The following is a 16,033-nucleotide window of genomic DNA, read 5'->3' as shown; positions in this document are numbered from 1 at the left end:
GCTACTGCTCTCTTCACTGACTATAGGACCCTGAAATTGACAAGTACTGTGTTCAGCGGTCTCTGTCAGTTCCATAGACAATGAATAACAGCTCAAGTGCTCGACTGAGGCTACATTCCTCCAGTGGACTCTGGACCTCTGTTCACATGATTAGTGAGGCCCCAGCATGGAGCAACTTCCGTGGGTAGGTGATCATTATTATCATGGCACAACTCTGTTTTTTTAGAACACAAAATGTGTTCTAGAAAAGAAGCTTTTTCTATTTATTTTTGCATCAGTAATGCATCTTATTTTTCTGCCAGTCAGTGGCCAATGTTCTGTCGCATACAGTGGCATGTAAAAGTTTGGGCACCTTTGGTCAAAATTACTGTTATTGTGAACGGGTAAGCAAGTTGAAGATGAAATGATCTCTAAAAGGCCTAAAGTTAAAGATGACACATTTCCTTTGTATTTTAGGCACAAAAAAAGTAATATATATTTTCTTCTTTTACATATTTAAAATTACAAAAAAGGACAATGGGCCGATGCAATAATTTGGGCACCCTGAATGGCTAGTACTTAGTAGCACCCCCTTTTGCAAGTATCACACCTTGTAAACGCTTTTTGTAGTAAGCCAAGAGTCTTTCAGTTCTTGTTTGAGGGATTTTCATCCATTCTTCCTTGGTAAATTCTTCCAGTTCTGTGAGATTCCTGTGTCGTCTTGCATGCACTGTTATTTTTTGAGATCTAGCCACAGATTTTCAATGATGTTCAACTCGGGACTGTGAGGGCCATTGTTAAACCTTATATTTTCATGGTTGTAAACAAAAAAATGTGGAAATATTTCATATTTCAGATCTTTCTTTTTGTATTGCAGCTGTTTGTTGTATTTGCAATGTTAGTTCATTGGGATTATTTGATTTAAATAAATAAACCACATAAATAAATACAAATTTCCATTGCACGCACTATATAACAAGCATTACTAGGAATCGGCTGGCGGATGCATTGGTCTTTGATAAATTAGTCCCCTGAAAGATGAGGGCATTCAGTTGCCACGTGATGACCAGAGATTTGGTAAAAATCCGAGGTTGCAGGGGTTGAGATTTTAGTGGCGCAGCAGCTTTGACAGTGAAATCTTCAGTTATAACAAGGACGAAATATACCCAGTTACAGGTCACGTATTCGGGTGCTGCAAAAGCCACACGTGTTTAAGTGATCGCAGAGGCTAAGTCCAGCCACATTCTCGCCTGACATTTCTATTAAATGCATAGGAAAAGCAGCAAGTTCCAAGCTTCAAGCCTAAAATAGTTTTGTAAGTGCATATTATATAATACATCATCCTGCAGGATCAGAATTGCTGAGCTCAGTTTGTTTAGTGCTGGCAAACCAGAGGAATTTCTTGACAATAAAGGACACTTGCTGAAAAGGTCATTCTGACTGTATAGCACTGTACTTGATGGCATCCCTCCAGTGACTGGCACCCAGTTAGGAACCCGCGCGGTCAGTGTTCGGAGAGATGCTGGTTCTCCGCTAACCGGTCGCACATCCTCTGCCCGGGGGGATTATTCACATTGATGTTAAAATAAAAATGAATGAGTTACTGAAGAATCTGTGACTCGTGAAGTATCTGTATACAGACACGGAATTCTATTATCTTAAAAACAGGAGTTGATAAAAAAAGAGCTTGTAACCTATAACCGTATAAGACTACGTTCCCACAATGAATGCTTTTGTTGAGTTTTTAATGTTGCGGATTTTCTGCACCATTTCTGCTTCTATTATGTAAATTACCGTAGGTTACTTGCGTTTTTTAAGGCATTTTTTTTAACCTTTGATACACCTAAGAGCCAAAAACCGCAGCGGTAAAAACAAAGTTGCCTTGTTTTTGATACTTCCTGTTATTTATTTATTTTTTAATTATTTAAATAATAAAACAATACGACGTGGGGCTCCTCTATTCTTGATAACTAGCCTTGCTAAAGTTGGCAGCTGAGGATTGTAGCCAGCAGCTGTCAGTTTTTGCCTGACTGGTTATCAAAAATACAGGGGAACCCCACGTCATTGTTTTTTTTTTTTGTTAATACTCTCATCAGCCACCACCTGCTCAGCTGGTAACCGTGAGAAAACAACTTTCAACATTCTCCCTTGCTAGCGCTGATCGCAGCTGTCTTCAGCACCTGATGTCATCCGTGTGTCATCAGGGTGCACGTGAGCGGGACGTTTTGCGGCCTGTGCTGCTGTTTAAAAAATGGTCATGTCAGCGTGTTTTGCCCCTGGACGCTCTTGAATGGGTCTACATGTGTAAGAGTCTCTGGTACATGTGAAAACTGTCACCACATCTATGGGGAACACTGACGTGTGAAAGAGGCCTTAAAGTCAGAAAGCTGGTTTAAAAGGTTAGTTATTTCACATAAATTGTTTAATTGGATTTTTTTTTCTTGCTAGGGGCCCAGGTGCACTGAAGAACAATTTACCTCTTTGTCAGGCTAGTCTAGATGGGGCGGGATGGAGTGGAAGACATCGGATTCATTAAGAGACACTCCTTTTTAATGAATCAGGCAAAGGCGCAAACTGGCATTACTGGCGTAAGATTTTGTGGTGTAAGGAACGTCATGAATTTGACGAATAAGGGTTCGCCGCGGTCATGTCTTCCCCATTTTGTCAGATTGGGGTGAAAAATGGTATGAACACGCCAAGTCTGAAAATTTCCTGTAAAATTGATCCCTAAAATAGACATATGAAAATGACATATTTTAACAAAGAAAATGAAATACTTAGTTTGTCTTTACCAGACATTTCATCAAATCTTTACTTTCTCTTATGTTTTCCTTGTTGCATTTCTGTCTTCTCATACAGTGGGCTAACACACTGAGGCCCATCTACAAAAACTAATGCAAGGCATGAAAACAAGGGATTTCTGCACTTTTGCAACCATTTTATTCCTTCAATGCGCCAAATACAGATAACAAAAATCAGCGTAAATTTTGCAAACTGTTTTGAAGATACTGCTACTATGTATTTGTCTCCATAGCGACAGACTACAAACAAGCCCTGTGTGTAGTGCCATTCCATTTCCTACCCTGCTAAGTGGCAAATGTTTGATTAGGGGAAGAAACCTGTGTTCAACTGTTCATGTGCACTATATTGTGTGTGTTTTCTTTCACTTTTGTCAGAAAACCTCAATTGATTGACTTCATTGTGTCTTGGTGTCCAATACTCAAAGTAATCCATTTCCATATATTGCCTGTTCTCTCTGTCATGAGCATTCTCTTGTAGCACATCTCATGTCTTTCCATTTATGTTGTATTTCAGAATGAAAAGACTCTGGGGCGATCAGTCAGCCGGTCCAGTAACATTTCCAAGGTAACGTTACTATTTCCTCCATTAATGTGTGTGTTCATGTGAGTATTACAATGGTGTCACTATCTTATCATGTAGAGTAAATCAATGACTGTGAAGTGCTAGAAAATCTCAGTAGAGGCTTTCTTAGATATTGAAATATCATCCTATATTTATCATCTATCTATATGGTAGGAAGACACATTTGACCTTTTCACTGGACTCCTCAGTTGTTCTGAATCTACAACTCCGATGGTCACAAGTTGCTAGCTTAAAGAGGTTGTCCGCTACTCCTTAAGGTACCTTCACACTGAACAACTTAACAACGATAACGATAGCGATCCATGACGTTGCAGCGTCCTGGATAGCGATATCATTGTGTTTGACACGCAGCAGCGATCAGGATCCTGCTGTGACATCGTTGGTCGGAGCTAGAAGGCCAGCACCTTATTTCGTCGCTGGATCTCCCGCAGACACCGATCCAGCGATGTCCTAAAGGTACCGTCACATTAAGCGACGCTGCAGCGATATAGACAACGATGCCGATCGCTGCAGCGTCGCTGTTTCGTCGTTGTGTGGTCGCTGGAGAGCTGTCACACAGACAGCTCTCCAGCGACCAACGATGCTGAAGTCCCCGGGTAACCAGGGTAAACATCGGGTTACTAAGCGCAGGGCTGCGCTTAGTAACCTGATGTTTACCCTGGTTACCAGTGTAAATGTAATAAAAAACAAACACTACATACTTACATTCCGGTGTCTGTCGCGTCCCCTTCCCTGCACTGTGTCAGCGCCGGCCGGCCGTAAAGCAGAGCACAGCGGTGACGTCACCGCTCTGCTTTAGGGCCGGCGCTTACACAGTGCAGGGAAGCGGACGCCGGGGACCCGACAGACACCGGAATGTAAGTATGTAGTGTTTGGTTTTTTTTACATTTACACTGGTAACCAGGGTAAACATCGGGTTACTAAGCGCGGCCCTGCGCTTAGTAACCCGATGTTTACCCTGGTTACCCGGGGACTTCAGCATCGTTGGTCGCTGGAGAGCTGTCTGTGTGACAGCTCTCCAGCGACCACACAACGACGAAACAGCGACGCTGCAGCGATCGGCATCGTTGTCTATATCGCTGCAGCGTCGCTTAATGTGACGGTACCTTTAGGATAGGTCATCAATGTCTGAATGGTGGGGGTCCGGCACCCACACTGATCAGCTGTTATCGGTGTCAGCACCGCCGCCGGCTGGAAGTATTTACTTGCTGAGCTTGCCGTCTTCTGACAGTGGCCGCCGCAGGGTACTACATATCCGCATCCTATTGCTTTGACTAAGAGGCGGATGTGTAGTACCAAACCTCAGCTACTATCAGAAGACGGCCACCTCCACAAGTGAGTACTTCTGGCAGACAGCGATAATAGCTGATTGGTGGGGTGCCGGGTGTCAGACTCCAACCTTTCAGACTTTGATGACCTATCCTAAGGGATAAGTCATCAGTAGGGTTGAGCGAAACGGGTCGGCCATTTTCAGAAGTCGCCGACTTTTGGCAAAGTCGGGTTTCATGAAACCCGACCCGACCCCTGTGTGGGGTCGGCCATGAGGTCGGCGATCTTCTGAATCTGGTATCGGAATTCCGATACCGAGTTCCGATATGTTTGCGATATCGGAAATCGGTATCGGAATCCACATTTAAGTGTAAAATAAAGAATTAAAATAAAAAATATTGATATACTCACCTCTCCGGAGGCCCCTGGACATCGCCGCTGGTAACCGGCAGCCTTCTTTGCTTAAAATGAGCGCGTTCAGGGCCTTCCATGACGTCACGGCTTCTGATTGGTCGCGGCCGCCCATGTGACCGCCACGCGACCAATCACAAGCCGTGACGTAATTCTCAGGTCCTAAATTCCTAATTCTAGGAATTTAGGACCTGAGAATTACGTCACGGCTTGTGATTGGTCGCGTGGCGGTCACATGGGCGGCCGCGACCAATCGCAAGCCGTGACGTCATCTAAGGCCCTGACCGCGCTCATTCTTAAGAAGGAAGGCTGCCGGAAAGAAGCAGGGCGCGTCCGAGGGTGAGTATATACCTAATAGGAATATACTCACCCTCGGCTTCTTTCCGGCAGCCTTCCTTCCTAAGAATGAGCGCGTTCAGGGCCTTAGATGACGTCACGGCTTGTGATTGGTCGCGGCCGCCCATGTGACCGCCACGCGACCAATCACAAGCCGTGACGTAATTCTCAGGTCCTAAGTTCCTAGAATTAGGAATTTAGGACCTGAGAATTACGTCACGGCTTGTGATTGGTCGCGTGGCGGTCACATGGGCGGCCGCGACCAATCAGAAGCCGTGACGTCATGGAAGGCCCTGAACGCGCTCATTTTAAGCAAAGAAGGCTGCCGGTTACCAGCGGTAAGGTCCAGGCTGCGTCGGAGAGGTGAGTATATCAATATTTTTTATTTTAATTCTTTATTTTACACATTAATATGGTATCCCAGGGCCTGAAGGAGAGTTTCCTCTCCTTCAGACCCTGGGAACCATAGTATCCCATTGCACTGCATTGGGTTTCGTGTTTCGGCCGACCCCGACCCCGACTTTTTTATAGGATCGGCCGATTTCACTCGACCCGACTTTTGAGAAAGTTGGGTTTCGTGAAACCCGACCCGATCCTATAAAAATAAGTCGCTCAACCCTAGTCATCAGTGCTAAAGTGGTGGACAACCTAAGGGTCAGGAGGAGAAATCATAGAAGAGAGAACAATATTGTGATGCAAGTGGGAGCAATGAGAACAAGGAGATATTGTACAGAAGACTTGCGAAGTAAGGAAGCAAATGGTGCAAACTTACATTCAGGAATATATTAGTAAAGACACACATTGTTTAAATAAGGATTTTGTGCAAAATATTTTTTTAAAACCTTTTTGGTAATATGTTTTTCCCCCATATCAAAATCTTTTAAAAAAAATTAGAAATCTTGCAATTTAGACTTTAACTTCGGTTTTCAGGAAATGCCCGTGTATATTAGCAGTAATGAGCAGACTCTAATGTACCAAGGTCTAACGTTGAGGCATCTAACATACCAAGGTCATTGTGATGGGAGTGGGAGCAGTGAAATTACTTATTGTGATTTGTGGATGCTGTCTTATCAGCTCTGTACAGAGGTGTTACCTGTCATTTTAATCCTGACTTTGCTAATAAGGAGCCTCCTGAAAACTCATCTTGAAAAGACAGAAAGTACAGAAAAAAAGCCTCCGTGGCCAGTGTGAAAATTGCAAGTTTTCAAATTTCATTTTTTTTTTAATAAAGATTGTATGAAGACAAAAAAAAATTGTTAAATTAAAAAAAAAAAAAAAAAATCTAAGTTCAAAAAATTGATTTATACAATTGGTAATTTTTTAACACCAAAATCTGTCCACATGATTTAATCCCACAAACTACCGGTATATGTGCTTGTGTAGCTCTTTCAAAGACAAGTCCAGCAATACCTTTACATGGCCTGTATGTTTCTCCATTAGTGAGAAATTAGCATTTGAATTGATATGTAAATTAGGTTGGAGAGCTCTTTCTAGATCTGAAGCCTCTGTCACTCCAGCTCTATTCCCCACCAGCACCGCCTCAACCTGCTTGACTGATGGCTCCTTTGCCTGAAATCACACAGCATATAGGCGACATGTTGATCAAGCAGGAGGAGGTGGCATTGGGCGGGGAATAGAGCTGGTGTGGCAGAGGCTTTAGATCTGAAAATAATCCTTCACCCTCATTTGTATACCAATTCAAATGCTGATTTCCCAGTAATGGAGGAACGGACTGGCCATGTAAAGATATTGCCGGGCTTCTCTGCTAAAGGGGCTACCTGTGCCTATAAATTGTTTGTGGGTGAAATCCTCCTGACGGACTCCTTTTAAGTATTGTGTTTTGCAGTCTGCTGCTCAGTGGAGTGTGTGGATTTCCCTGAACCACAACACCTTTAACAAAGTTCTGTGAACAAATTTCTACTTTGTTCCCTGGCGGTCACTGATTTACAGAAACATATCTGCCTTTAGGTATCTTGTATAAGTATGGCGGTCATATGTCTAGGAATGATGCCGAAAGCTCTTAAATTGACGGCTTTATTTGAATGTACAGTGCAGTTTCCACATTTGGTTCCTGTGTAGTGGTGAGGGATAGTTTTTACATCAAGATTAAATATTCCATTAAATTAACAAAAGCGAGACTTTTTGGAACAAAGATTGCAGAAATGTCATTTTAGATCAGCAGGATTGTCCTCTCGCTCCTAGAGTATTAGCGGTCATGTTGGCTGCAGTATGTAGATTGTGCCACTCTCCAGCCCCTTGACTTCGGGTCACTCCTGATTGAGTGACGGCTGAGCCCAGTTGCATTGTCGTACTGTTAGCCTGAGTTGTGGTCTCCGATGCTGTTATATGAGCTAGCCTTGCCTCTGCAGAATCGGAAGCCCAGTTAACTGCGTGCTCCAGCAACCTGCAGTGCTTACAAACTCAACCGGAAGAGCTTGTAAGTACTGCACATGTCTGGTCATGGCTATTAGACCGCTGTGGTGTCCCCACTCCTTGGCAATAAGCTGTATAAAAGAAAAAAAAAGAGAAATGAAAGAATAGCAGAATGAATGATGCTAAAAATGGCAAGTAAATTGCATACTTGACTGATTTCTCACTGTCTACCATTTCCTTTTTCTTAATTATGAGAATAACACTTTGAAAGCCTGCGTTGTAGACCAGTGGCAGAGGCATTGGTGCAATAATCACACCTGTCGAGCGGTCAGCATGCCAGAAGGTTGTCCTAAGTCTTTATTGTAAGGCAGGACTATAATCTATGGAAAACTATTAGTTCACTTTATAGCTCCTCCCGTTGTTCACCTTTAAAATGAGAAAAATTAAGATGTGTAAACGAGCTATGAAAGCAGCACGTCAAAGACCCTTGACAGTGTACAGTGCCCCTCACTTATTCTCCAGAATCACTTCTACAGTACACGGGTCCTACAGCTGCAAAGCACAAACTCTGACTATCCCACGGATCTCGCAGTATTGCGCTGTGTGTTTCACCTAATATATTGTCGTGCACTGTAAAAACTTAAAGCCAGTTCACAATTTTTTTTATATACAATAAATGCAAATTGCATAATTGTAATACTTGGGTCTTTGTTAATCTTTCTGGTGCACTTTTTTCTATTTTTTGTCCTGTAAAATAGCGGTCAGATTCCCAGACTACTCAATGTGCACTTTGTAGTCAGACACGCCCTCTGCTCTTGATTGGTCTATTCATGAGCAAAGGGGAGTGTCACAGACTACCAAAGGCAAGTGCGCATAGAGTAGTCTGAGAAACCGGTGGCTGGGAAGAGATTGAATTATACCAGAAATATTAGCAATGAGGATACTCTGTAATTTATCTATGCATTTGGCATTGATTTTTAAAATGTTTATTTCTACTAGGAGCGTCGCTTTAAATCCTCCATAGCTTAATTGCAAAATAAAGTGGGGAATAAATTTTAATATATGCAAATTAAATGGATGTTATGACAAAACAGTAGATCGTTTCCACTGCGGAAAATGTAAATTTAAGCCATTGGACTGATGCATAGCCCTGTCTTCTACTTAGAAAGTAAAGGTGAGTCAGGATATAGGAAGCCCTAAAATTAGATAACGGGGATGTTGTTGCGAAATTTTGCTGCAGTAATAGCAAAGAAAATGAAGGTCTTGCACACACAAGCATTATTCAAATTGATCTCTCCTCAGTTTCACTTTGACAGGAGAATCTACTGACGGCAAAACTTTGCTTTCTAGCAAGAAATAGTGGCGCATTGCTGGAGAATGATGGGCTGGGAGTGGAGAGGTGTCTCTTCCATATCTTTCTTTTCGATGAACTGAATCCTTGATTTGTCTCTTATTTTTTAATTAATAACAGTAGTTTTATAAAAGTGGGTTGTATTTCCCACCCCGAAATTTCTTCTGAATGCATGTTCAGGATCATGACTTCATTACTCGCTCATATCATGTCATACCCACTGACCGGTATAAAGACATGCTCTCGTACGTCCTACCATGACATCCAGCAGAGTAGTATCTTTGGATCCATGCAAGAAAGTCTTACATCGTAACTACAGTTAAGTATTTTTGCCTGGAGTGATTCCTGTTTTGCGAAAAAATTGCTGGCTTGTGTCTTTGATATCCCATCAATTAGTGATCAGCCTGACCCTGACTTGGAAGACCACCATGATCGTTAGACTAAAGGGACTGCACTTATAGGAGTTGCTTCAACTTACAAAGATGAATTCCCCTTCAAGGGTGGATTCTCACACTTTGTAGCTGCTTTTTATGGTGGATTCTGTTGGTGTTTTTAACTGTGCTTTTTTTTTTTAGGTCAAGAATGCGACAGCCAGATTTTATTTTAAAATCTATAATGAATATAAAAGAAAAAAAACACTACGTACAAGGGATTTCTGCTCGTGGCACTTTTTTTTTTTAAATAAGGAGGAAGACTTTTGCTTATCTTTTTTTAATCTGCACATGTAAATTAAATGCTGCAGATACCAAGACCTGCTTACAGCAGGGTATATGAGGACCGTGACTGCCAGCGCTTCAGCTTCAGGCCGGGTCCAGACTGCCATAATAAAACTCATGCCAGTCATTTTCGCAAATTGCGTATGTGACTGGCTGAAACTGCTTGCTATTTACATGCACTGATCTAGTCCATAAAACGAACCAAAGTAGCCCATGCTGAATTTTTTTTCCCCATTCATATCGTTGGTTCGCGTTGAAAATCTCCCACTTCCACTGGCACATTGGGCACAATTGTGGTGTGTGCTCCCCGTGACATGCCCTGCCCTCTGCATCTGCCTCATTGTCCTCTAGCCATACAGGTCCTCTGTGCAGCACATTCTCTGTGCTGCTGCCGCCATGCATAGTGGTTGTATTATACAGTGGGTACGGAAAGTATTCAGACCCCTTTAAATTTTTCACTCTTTATTTCATTGGGGCCTTTTGGTAAATTCAAAAAAGTTCATTAGTGTACACTCTGCACCCCATCTTGACTGAAAAAAACAGAAATGTAGTAATTTTTGCAAGTTTGTCAACTTCTTGTCATACCCGTCGCTTAGCCCCCGTAAATTAATAAAGCTTTTTCTCCCCTCCCGTGCTGGCGCCGTTCCCACGGTGTCGATGGTCGCTCTCCCCAGGGCTCCCGTGCTGCTGTTGTGACACGTGACACCGGCACCCAATCAGCGCCGGCATCACTGTCTCCATCTCCTGTCTAATTGAGCATGGAGAGGAAGTCCAAGATCCTGCAGCCCAAACTTCCTCTCCATGTTCGAGTTGTCTGAAGGAGGGGACAATGTCGCCAATGCTGATTAGGCGCTGGTGTAACAACAACAGCACGAGAGCCCCAGGAGAGCAAGTTCCAACACCGCAGGAACAGTGCCCGCACGGGAGGTAACTATGGGCTTTATTATTTTATGGTAGCCAAAAATTTTAATCAAGAAGGGACTGTCCTAATAGTGGACAACGCCTTTAAGTGCAATTATAAGCATTTCATAAGTTCTTTCATTGACAAATAGAACAAGTTTTTTTCCCATTTCTGCAAAGACTCTGTTTACAGTGTTAGTTCTGCACTTTGCCCTGCCATGCTTGATATCATCTTCTGGGCCAAATCCTGACTGATGGCAACCCGTTCTTGATTAATCTGTGCTTGGAGTTTATCACAATAGCAGTGTTTTTCTTTGTCCACCCGTTTTTTTGGCGATTGACCACAGGTACTCAATGGAATTAAGATCTGGAGAGTTTCCTGGCCTAGGTGTGAAGATTTCAATGGTTCTCCTCTGAGCCATTTACTTAATCCCTTTTGCCTTGTGACATGGTGCTCCATCAGGGTAGAAAAAGCATTGTTCATCAACAAATTGATCTTGGATGGTTGGAAGAAGTTGCTCTTGGAGGAAGATTAGTCCCCATTCTTTATTCATGGCAGTGTTCTTGGGCAAACTTGAGTGAGCCCCCTCATGGATGAAAAGCCCCCACACATGAATGGCTTCAGGAGGCTTTACTGTTGATATGACACAGGATTTGTAACAGTGCTCACCTTTTCCTCTCTGGACTGGACTCTATGGATTATTTTAATATAAAAACCTGATTTAAATGGTAGGCCATTTTCTGATGACACATTTCCTATACGGTAGCCGTGGGTCCAGTTCCATTTATGGTCTATCCAACCTTCCAGTCCCCTAAGGACTTTTACTGAAGAACACAAATTAGATGGAAAAAGATACAGATTTGTACTTTGTATATCAGGCCGCCATGATTTGTACACTTCACCACTGGCTCTACATAGGAGCATTGAGGTCCAGCCCTGTGACTGGCACATGTATTTTACAGACCATTGCATTTGCCATAGGCACTGTATTGTCCCATGTGTCAGTAGTATTTCATCTATTTGCCCAGGCTCCTTACATATTATCCATATAACAAATGACATTGATACGTGCCGAAGAATTTCCATATTTTCCAACTGTTTGCAAAAATAAGAAAAAAAAAATTGGCCATGATTGAATTTGTTTACAATATCTTTGTCGCTTTTATTGTAATCCTGTTTTGTGTGTTGTTGTTTTTATTTCACATGAATTATGGTAATTAAAGTTTTATATATCCAGCTGCTATCAGAAACTTGCCAAGACTCTGAAAACAGAAGAGCTATACCTTAGAGAGAGACCCGTTCAACCTGCGCAGCATTGTTCACATTTCCAGCAGCACCAGGGGATTATAGTCTGCTGTGGAATACGATACAGAACATTTCTGCATCGTGTAGAGAATTCAATGTCCCAAAATAACCTGTCCTCAATGAGCGATTGGAAAGTAGAGAAAGTTGGTGATGAGTCAAACATTTTAGTTGATGGATCTGTTTTGCTTTTCTAGGAGTCTTGCAAAGTGCCTGAAACATTGTTTTTGGAAAGTTTTAAATTGGTTGGCTCAACTCAACCAACCCTTTTCACAAATCCGCCGGCCCTGCAGTTCATGAAATGCCAGGGTCTGTAGCATCTTGTGGTGTTTACTGCTTACCTGCTTTCTTTTCTAGCTTATATAGTACATCTCCAAGCAGGTGACATCCTTCTGTTAAGTCCTAATAGGGCACATTGATAGGGGTGGCCTAGTGGCACAATCCCCTGGCTTGGAGGATAAACAATACATTCAAGTAACCCCTCAGAATTAGCTCTTTTTATCATATGTCTTGTATCCTTTTATTTCACCAGTTTTCACCCCTTTGATAGGCTGCTTCTCTAATTTGCAGTTCACTCAAAGCTGGTGGGAGGAGACTAGCTGATACGATCTCTCCAATTCACTGCAAAGCACAGAGATGGATTCATATTCTTCATTTCTTTTTTTTTACCACAAGGATGGAAGCAGCATGGAGATATTTACAGATCAGCACTTAGCTGCCTGGATGTAAATCCAGCTTTAGGACAAGACTTCTTAGTGTTTTTTTTTCACATTGCTCCTCCTCTCTCCATAGAGCAGTGGTTCCCAACCTTTCTTACCTTGTGCACCACAGTCAGCTCTGAAAGAGGGTCACAAGCCACATGCAGAGCCCCACCAAATAGTGACACCCAGCTCCTGCATCTCCCACAATGATGACACCCAGAGCCCTCATTATTGGTATAATAACAGGTTTCCCACAGAAATGACACCGAGGCAGTATACTTGCAGCTAGGCATTCCCATCTTACTGCCATTCAGTATTTTCACATCAAGCACTCCTTCCACACTATTGCATCCAGATTCAAGCACCTCCTCTGACGGGGAGCATCATCCTATGTCCAGCTTAGCACATTACTTTTCCATCCCCAAGGCCAGTATATCCGCATCCAAATTTGCGCTTCCTTGAAGACCTACTCACAGAAGTAATTACTTGGAGGAGACTTCTTCTCTATAGCTGTTTGCTGGACCTGATGCTAATGCATCAAGTTGACTGACAGCCTCTAGCCAGTTATCTTGGTCCCACGAGCCACAGGTTGGGGATCCCTGCCATAGAGTATAACAGGAGGTGTAACCTGACTCCTCACTGTGCTGCCAGTCCGTCTTGATAATGATGAGTTTAGGAGGCAAGGGGAGGAGAAGTGGGGGGAAAGTAAGCAGATTTCTCTGTTTGTTCAAAGTCCAGTTCCTGTTTAATAGCTATTGTTACTTTTTTCCATTGACACCCTTATGAAATTATTGTCAATATAATGTCCCTGACCAGAACAATGGCATGAGAAAAAAGTCGGATGCAATAAAACACTTTTCCATTGGATGTGTATTGCAGCTCTGCCCAATAAATGGGGTTGGGTCCAAGCAATATGCCGCCACTTGCTTAGAAAGGAGACCATGATGGAGCGAAAAAAGTGGCCTATTCTCCTGTAAATCTACTGTATTCCTGAGACCAACCGATGACCGGCTATAGAGGTGTCCTTATAGCTACCACAGGAGATGCCTTCCAACCTTCCCAAGCTCCTTGATGGCCAGTTATGCAGGATAAAAGTTATTTTATTACTGCATGCCTAGGTAAATTTGCCATGTTTTACCATTCAGTAATGACAGAAATCAGACTTATCTATTATTAAGCAACATTAAAAAAGCCAAATTATCCTAAAACATATCCTTCTAACAAAAATTCTGGTTAACTCAAGAAAGAATTTCCTTCTAATTTCTTTTTAAGACCCTGATATGGTGTGCAGCTTCAGTTATTTTTATCGATTTGATGGATCTCTATTCTTTACCCCCAACTTTTTGCAAAATGTTAAAAAATAATGGGGTTGATGATATAATTCAATAAGAATGTTCTGTTGTAACACAGTGCAATGATTTTATATATTTTTTTTATATTTTCCATGTCTTAATTATCATCAATATGTACATTATGTTGAAAGCCTCCATTCTCTTGTCACATACATGACTAAGCCAGCGCTGCATTTCACCGAGCTGGTACAGTACCGCATTGTTCTGCAAGCAATTAACTGAGTCCGTTATCTCTGTGGAGTAATTAAACCTCCGCATCTCATTAGAGTATACATACTTCAACACCATGGCACAAGTGCAGGAACTGTCTTATCGGGACAGATTGTCTCTGTATTACAAAACATTTCATTGCAGCCTCTACTGGGAGGGGAATGAGCAATGTGATCACTGAATGGCTTTGTATATTGGACAAGGTTCTTGCATCTAGTTTTGCTCCAGAAACCTACGATATGACATGCTCGTATGAAGCTGGCTTTTATAAATCCATTAGATTTATTATTTATTTACCTTCACAAATATAGTTAGTTTAAAAGGAACTTCTCAGGTCCTATAACACTATTATCTTGCAGATATAAAATTAATGTGCAGGTTAATAATGTTATGAATGTGCCCAATATTAGCATTATGAAAGTGTGGCACCCAGGAAAAAATGTACATTATTTCGTTTGAGAGCCGCCGGCTTTCAGTCATGGAGGTGTTCCCAGAGTAGCTGTAGTCAATGCCCACAGCACTAAGAGTTGCAGCTGTAAGCACATGATGGCACTGCTGAGCCAGCTGTCAGTCAGAGCCAGGGCATGCTTACAATTTCTGCTCTCAGTGCTGGGAACGGTAACTGTAACTGCTGCGGCACACACCTACATGACTGAAAGCCGGCGGCTCCTGGGAGGAATAAAGTTCATTTTCTCCCGGATGATGCACTTTAACTATTGTGGCTGGGCATCTTCATAACCTTAGTAACCTGCAGATTAACCCTATATCTGCTGGTAATAGCATGATCATACGTGTCACATGCCAAAAAGAAGCCGTCAAAGTCAATTATCAATTCCAATATGATAAGACAACAAAAAAAAAAGGAGATACGGCTTAATAAATAGTAATACATTTTATTAGTGTATGGCTGATGTTAACAATTAAAAAAGGCGGAGAAATGTGGCAAGGAGACCCCACCAATTCAGGGAACAGAGAGATGAAAAATAGACATTTACAATATTAGCGAAATTCATAGGACTCCAAATACACAAAAATCATCAGGCCATAAGTTGTCATGTAAATGGCAAAGCATACAGTACAAAGTCCCACTAGTGGTAAAGAGTAATCTGTGCAACTCTGAAGAGTGGATATAACAGAGTCCACAAAAGTGACTAAAATGGATGCGGATTATTATAAAGTCATAGCGGCAATAATTTGTAAAGTGCCAATCTAGCAAAGTAAGTGCTAATGGGCAGCTAAAAAAGATGGTAGAAAATATCCATAAATAAAAGCAATCTAAATCAAATAGAATCATATATGAAAGGGGCTCATCTAAGCTAATTGCTCGCAGGCTAATAGGTAGCCATGGACAGATGATAAAGGTACACTGGAATAGGTACACTCGTGTGTTATGTACCGGTGGTACTCATGCATGCTGATATTTATCTGCACAGCCTGGATTAGGTGAGGACAGTAACCCCAGCGCGCGTTTCTCGTCAGCTTGTTCGTGTCAGATTCACTTAAAAGGTTTCAAATTCATTCAGCCAGTCTGGATAAATCTGGTTAAATACGAATTACTGCCCCTTAAAGGCAATGTGTCATCAGAAAATGACCTACGTCAGATTTTAATAATAATTTTATTTGTTTTATTTCTTTTCAGTTTTCCATATCTTGAATTTTTCATTTTGGCCATTATTATGCCTTAGACTGTTGCATCCTATTTTTTTTTTTTGAAGACTTTTCAGCAGTCTAATTTTTTATTACATACA

General features: G+C 42.0%; 1 protein-coding gene across 7 annotated transcripts in view; it reads left to right on the top strand.

The window, feature by feature from the left end:
• MARCHF8 (membrane associated ring-CH-type finger 8) overlaps nt 1-16,033 on the top strand; it is a 284,339-nt gene that overhangs the window by 229,939 nt on the left and 38,367 nt on the right. For all 7 annotated transcript variants that reach the window (XM_077259090.1, XM_077259087.1, XM_077259089.1 and 4 more), the window contains one exon: nt 3,295-3,345. In XM_077259090.1, coding sequence (XP_077115205.1) covers nt 3,295-3,345 — 51 coding nt within the window. The remainder of the gene's footprint in view (nt 1-3,294; nt 3,346-16,033) is intronic.

The sequence above is a fragment of the Ranitomeya variabilis genome, chromosome 4, assembly GCF_051348905.1.
Source record: "Ranitomeya variabilis isolate aRanVar5 chromosome 4, aRanVar5.hap1, whole genome shotgun sequence".
Lineage (NCBI taxonomy): Eukaryota > Metazoa > Chordata > Amphibia > Anura > Dendrobatidae > Ranitomeya > Ranitomeya variabilis.
This window is presented reverse-complemented; position numbering and strand designations above follow the sequence as displayed.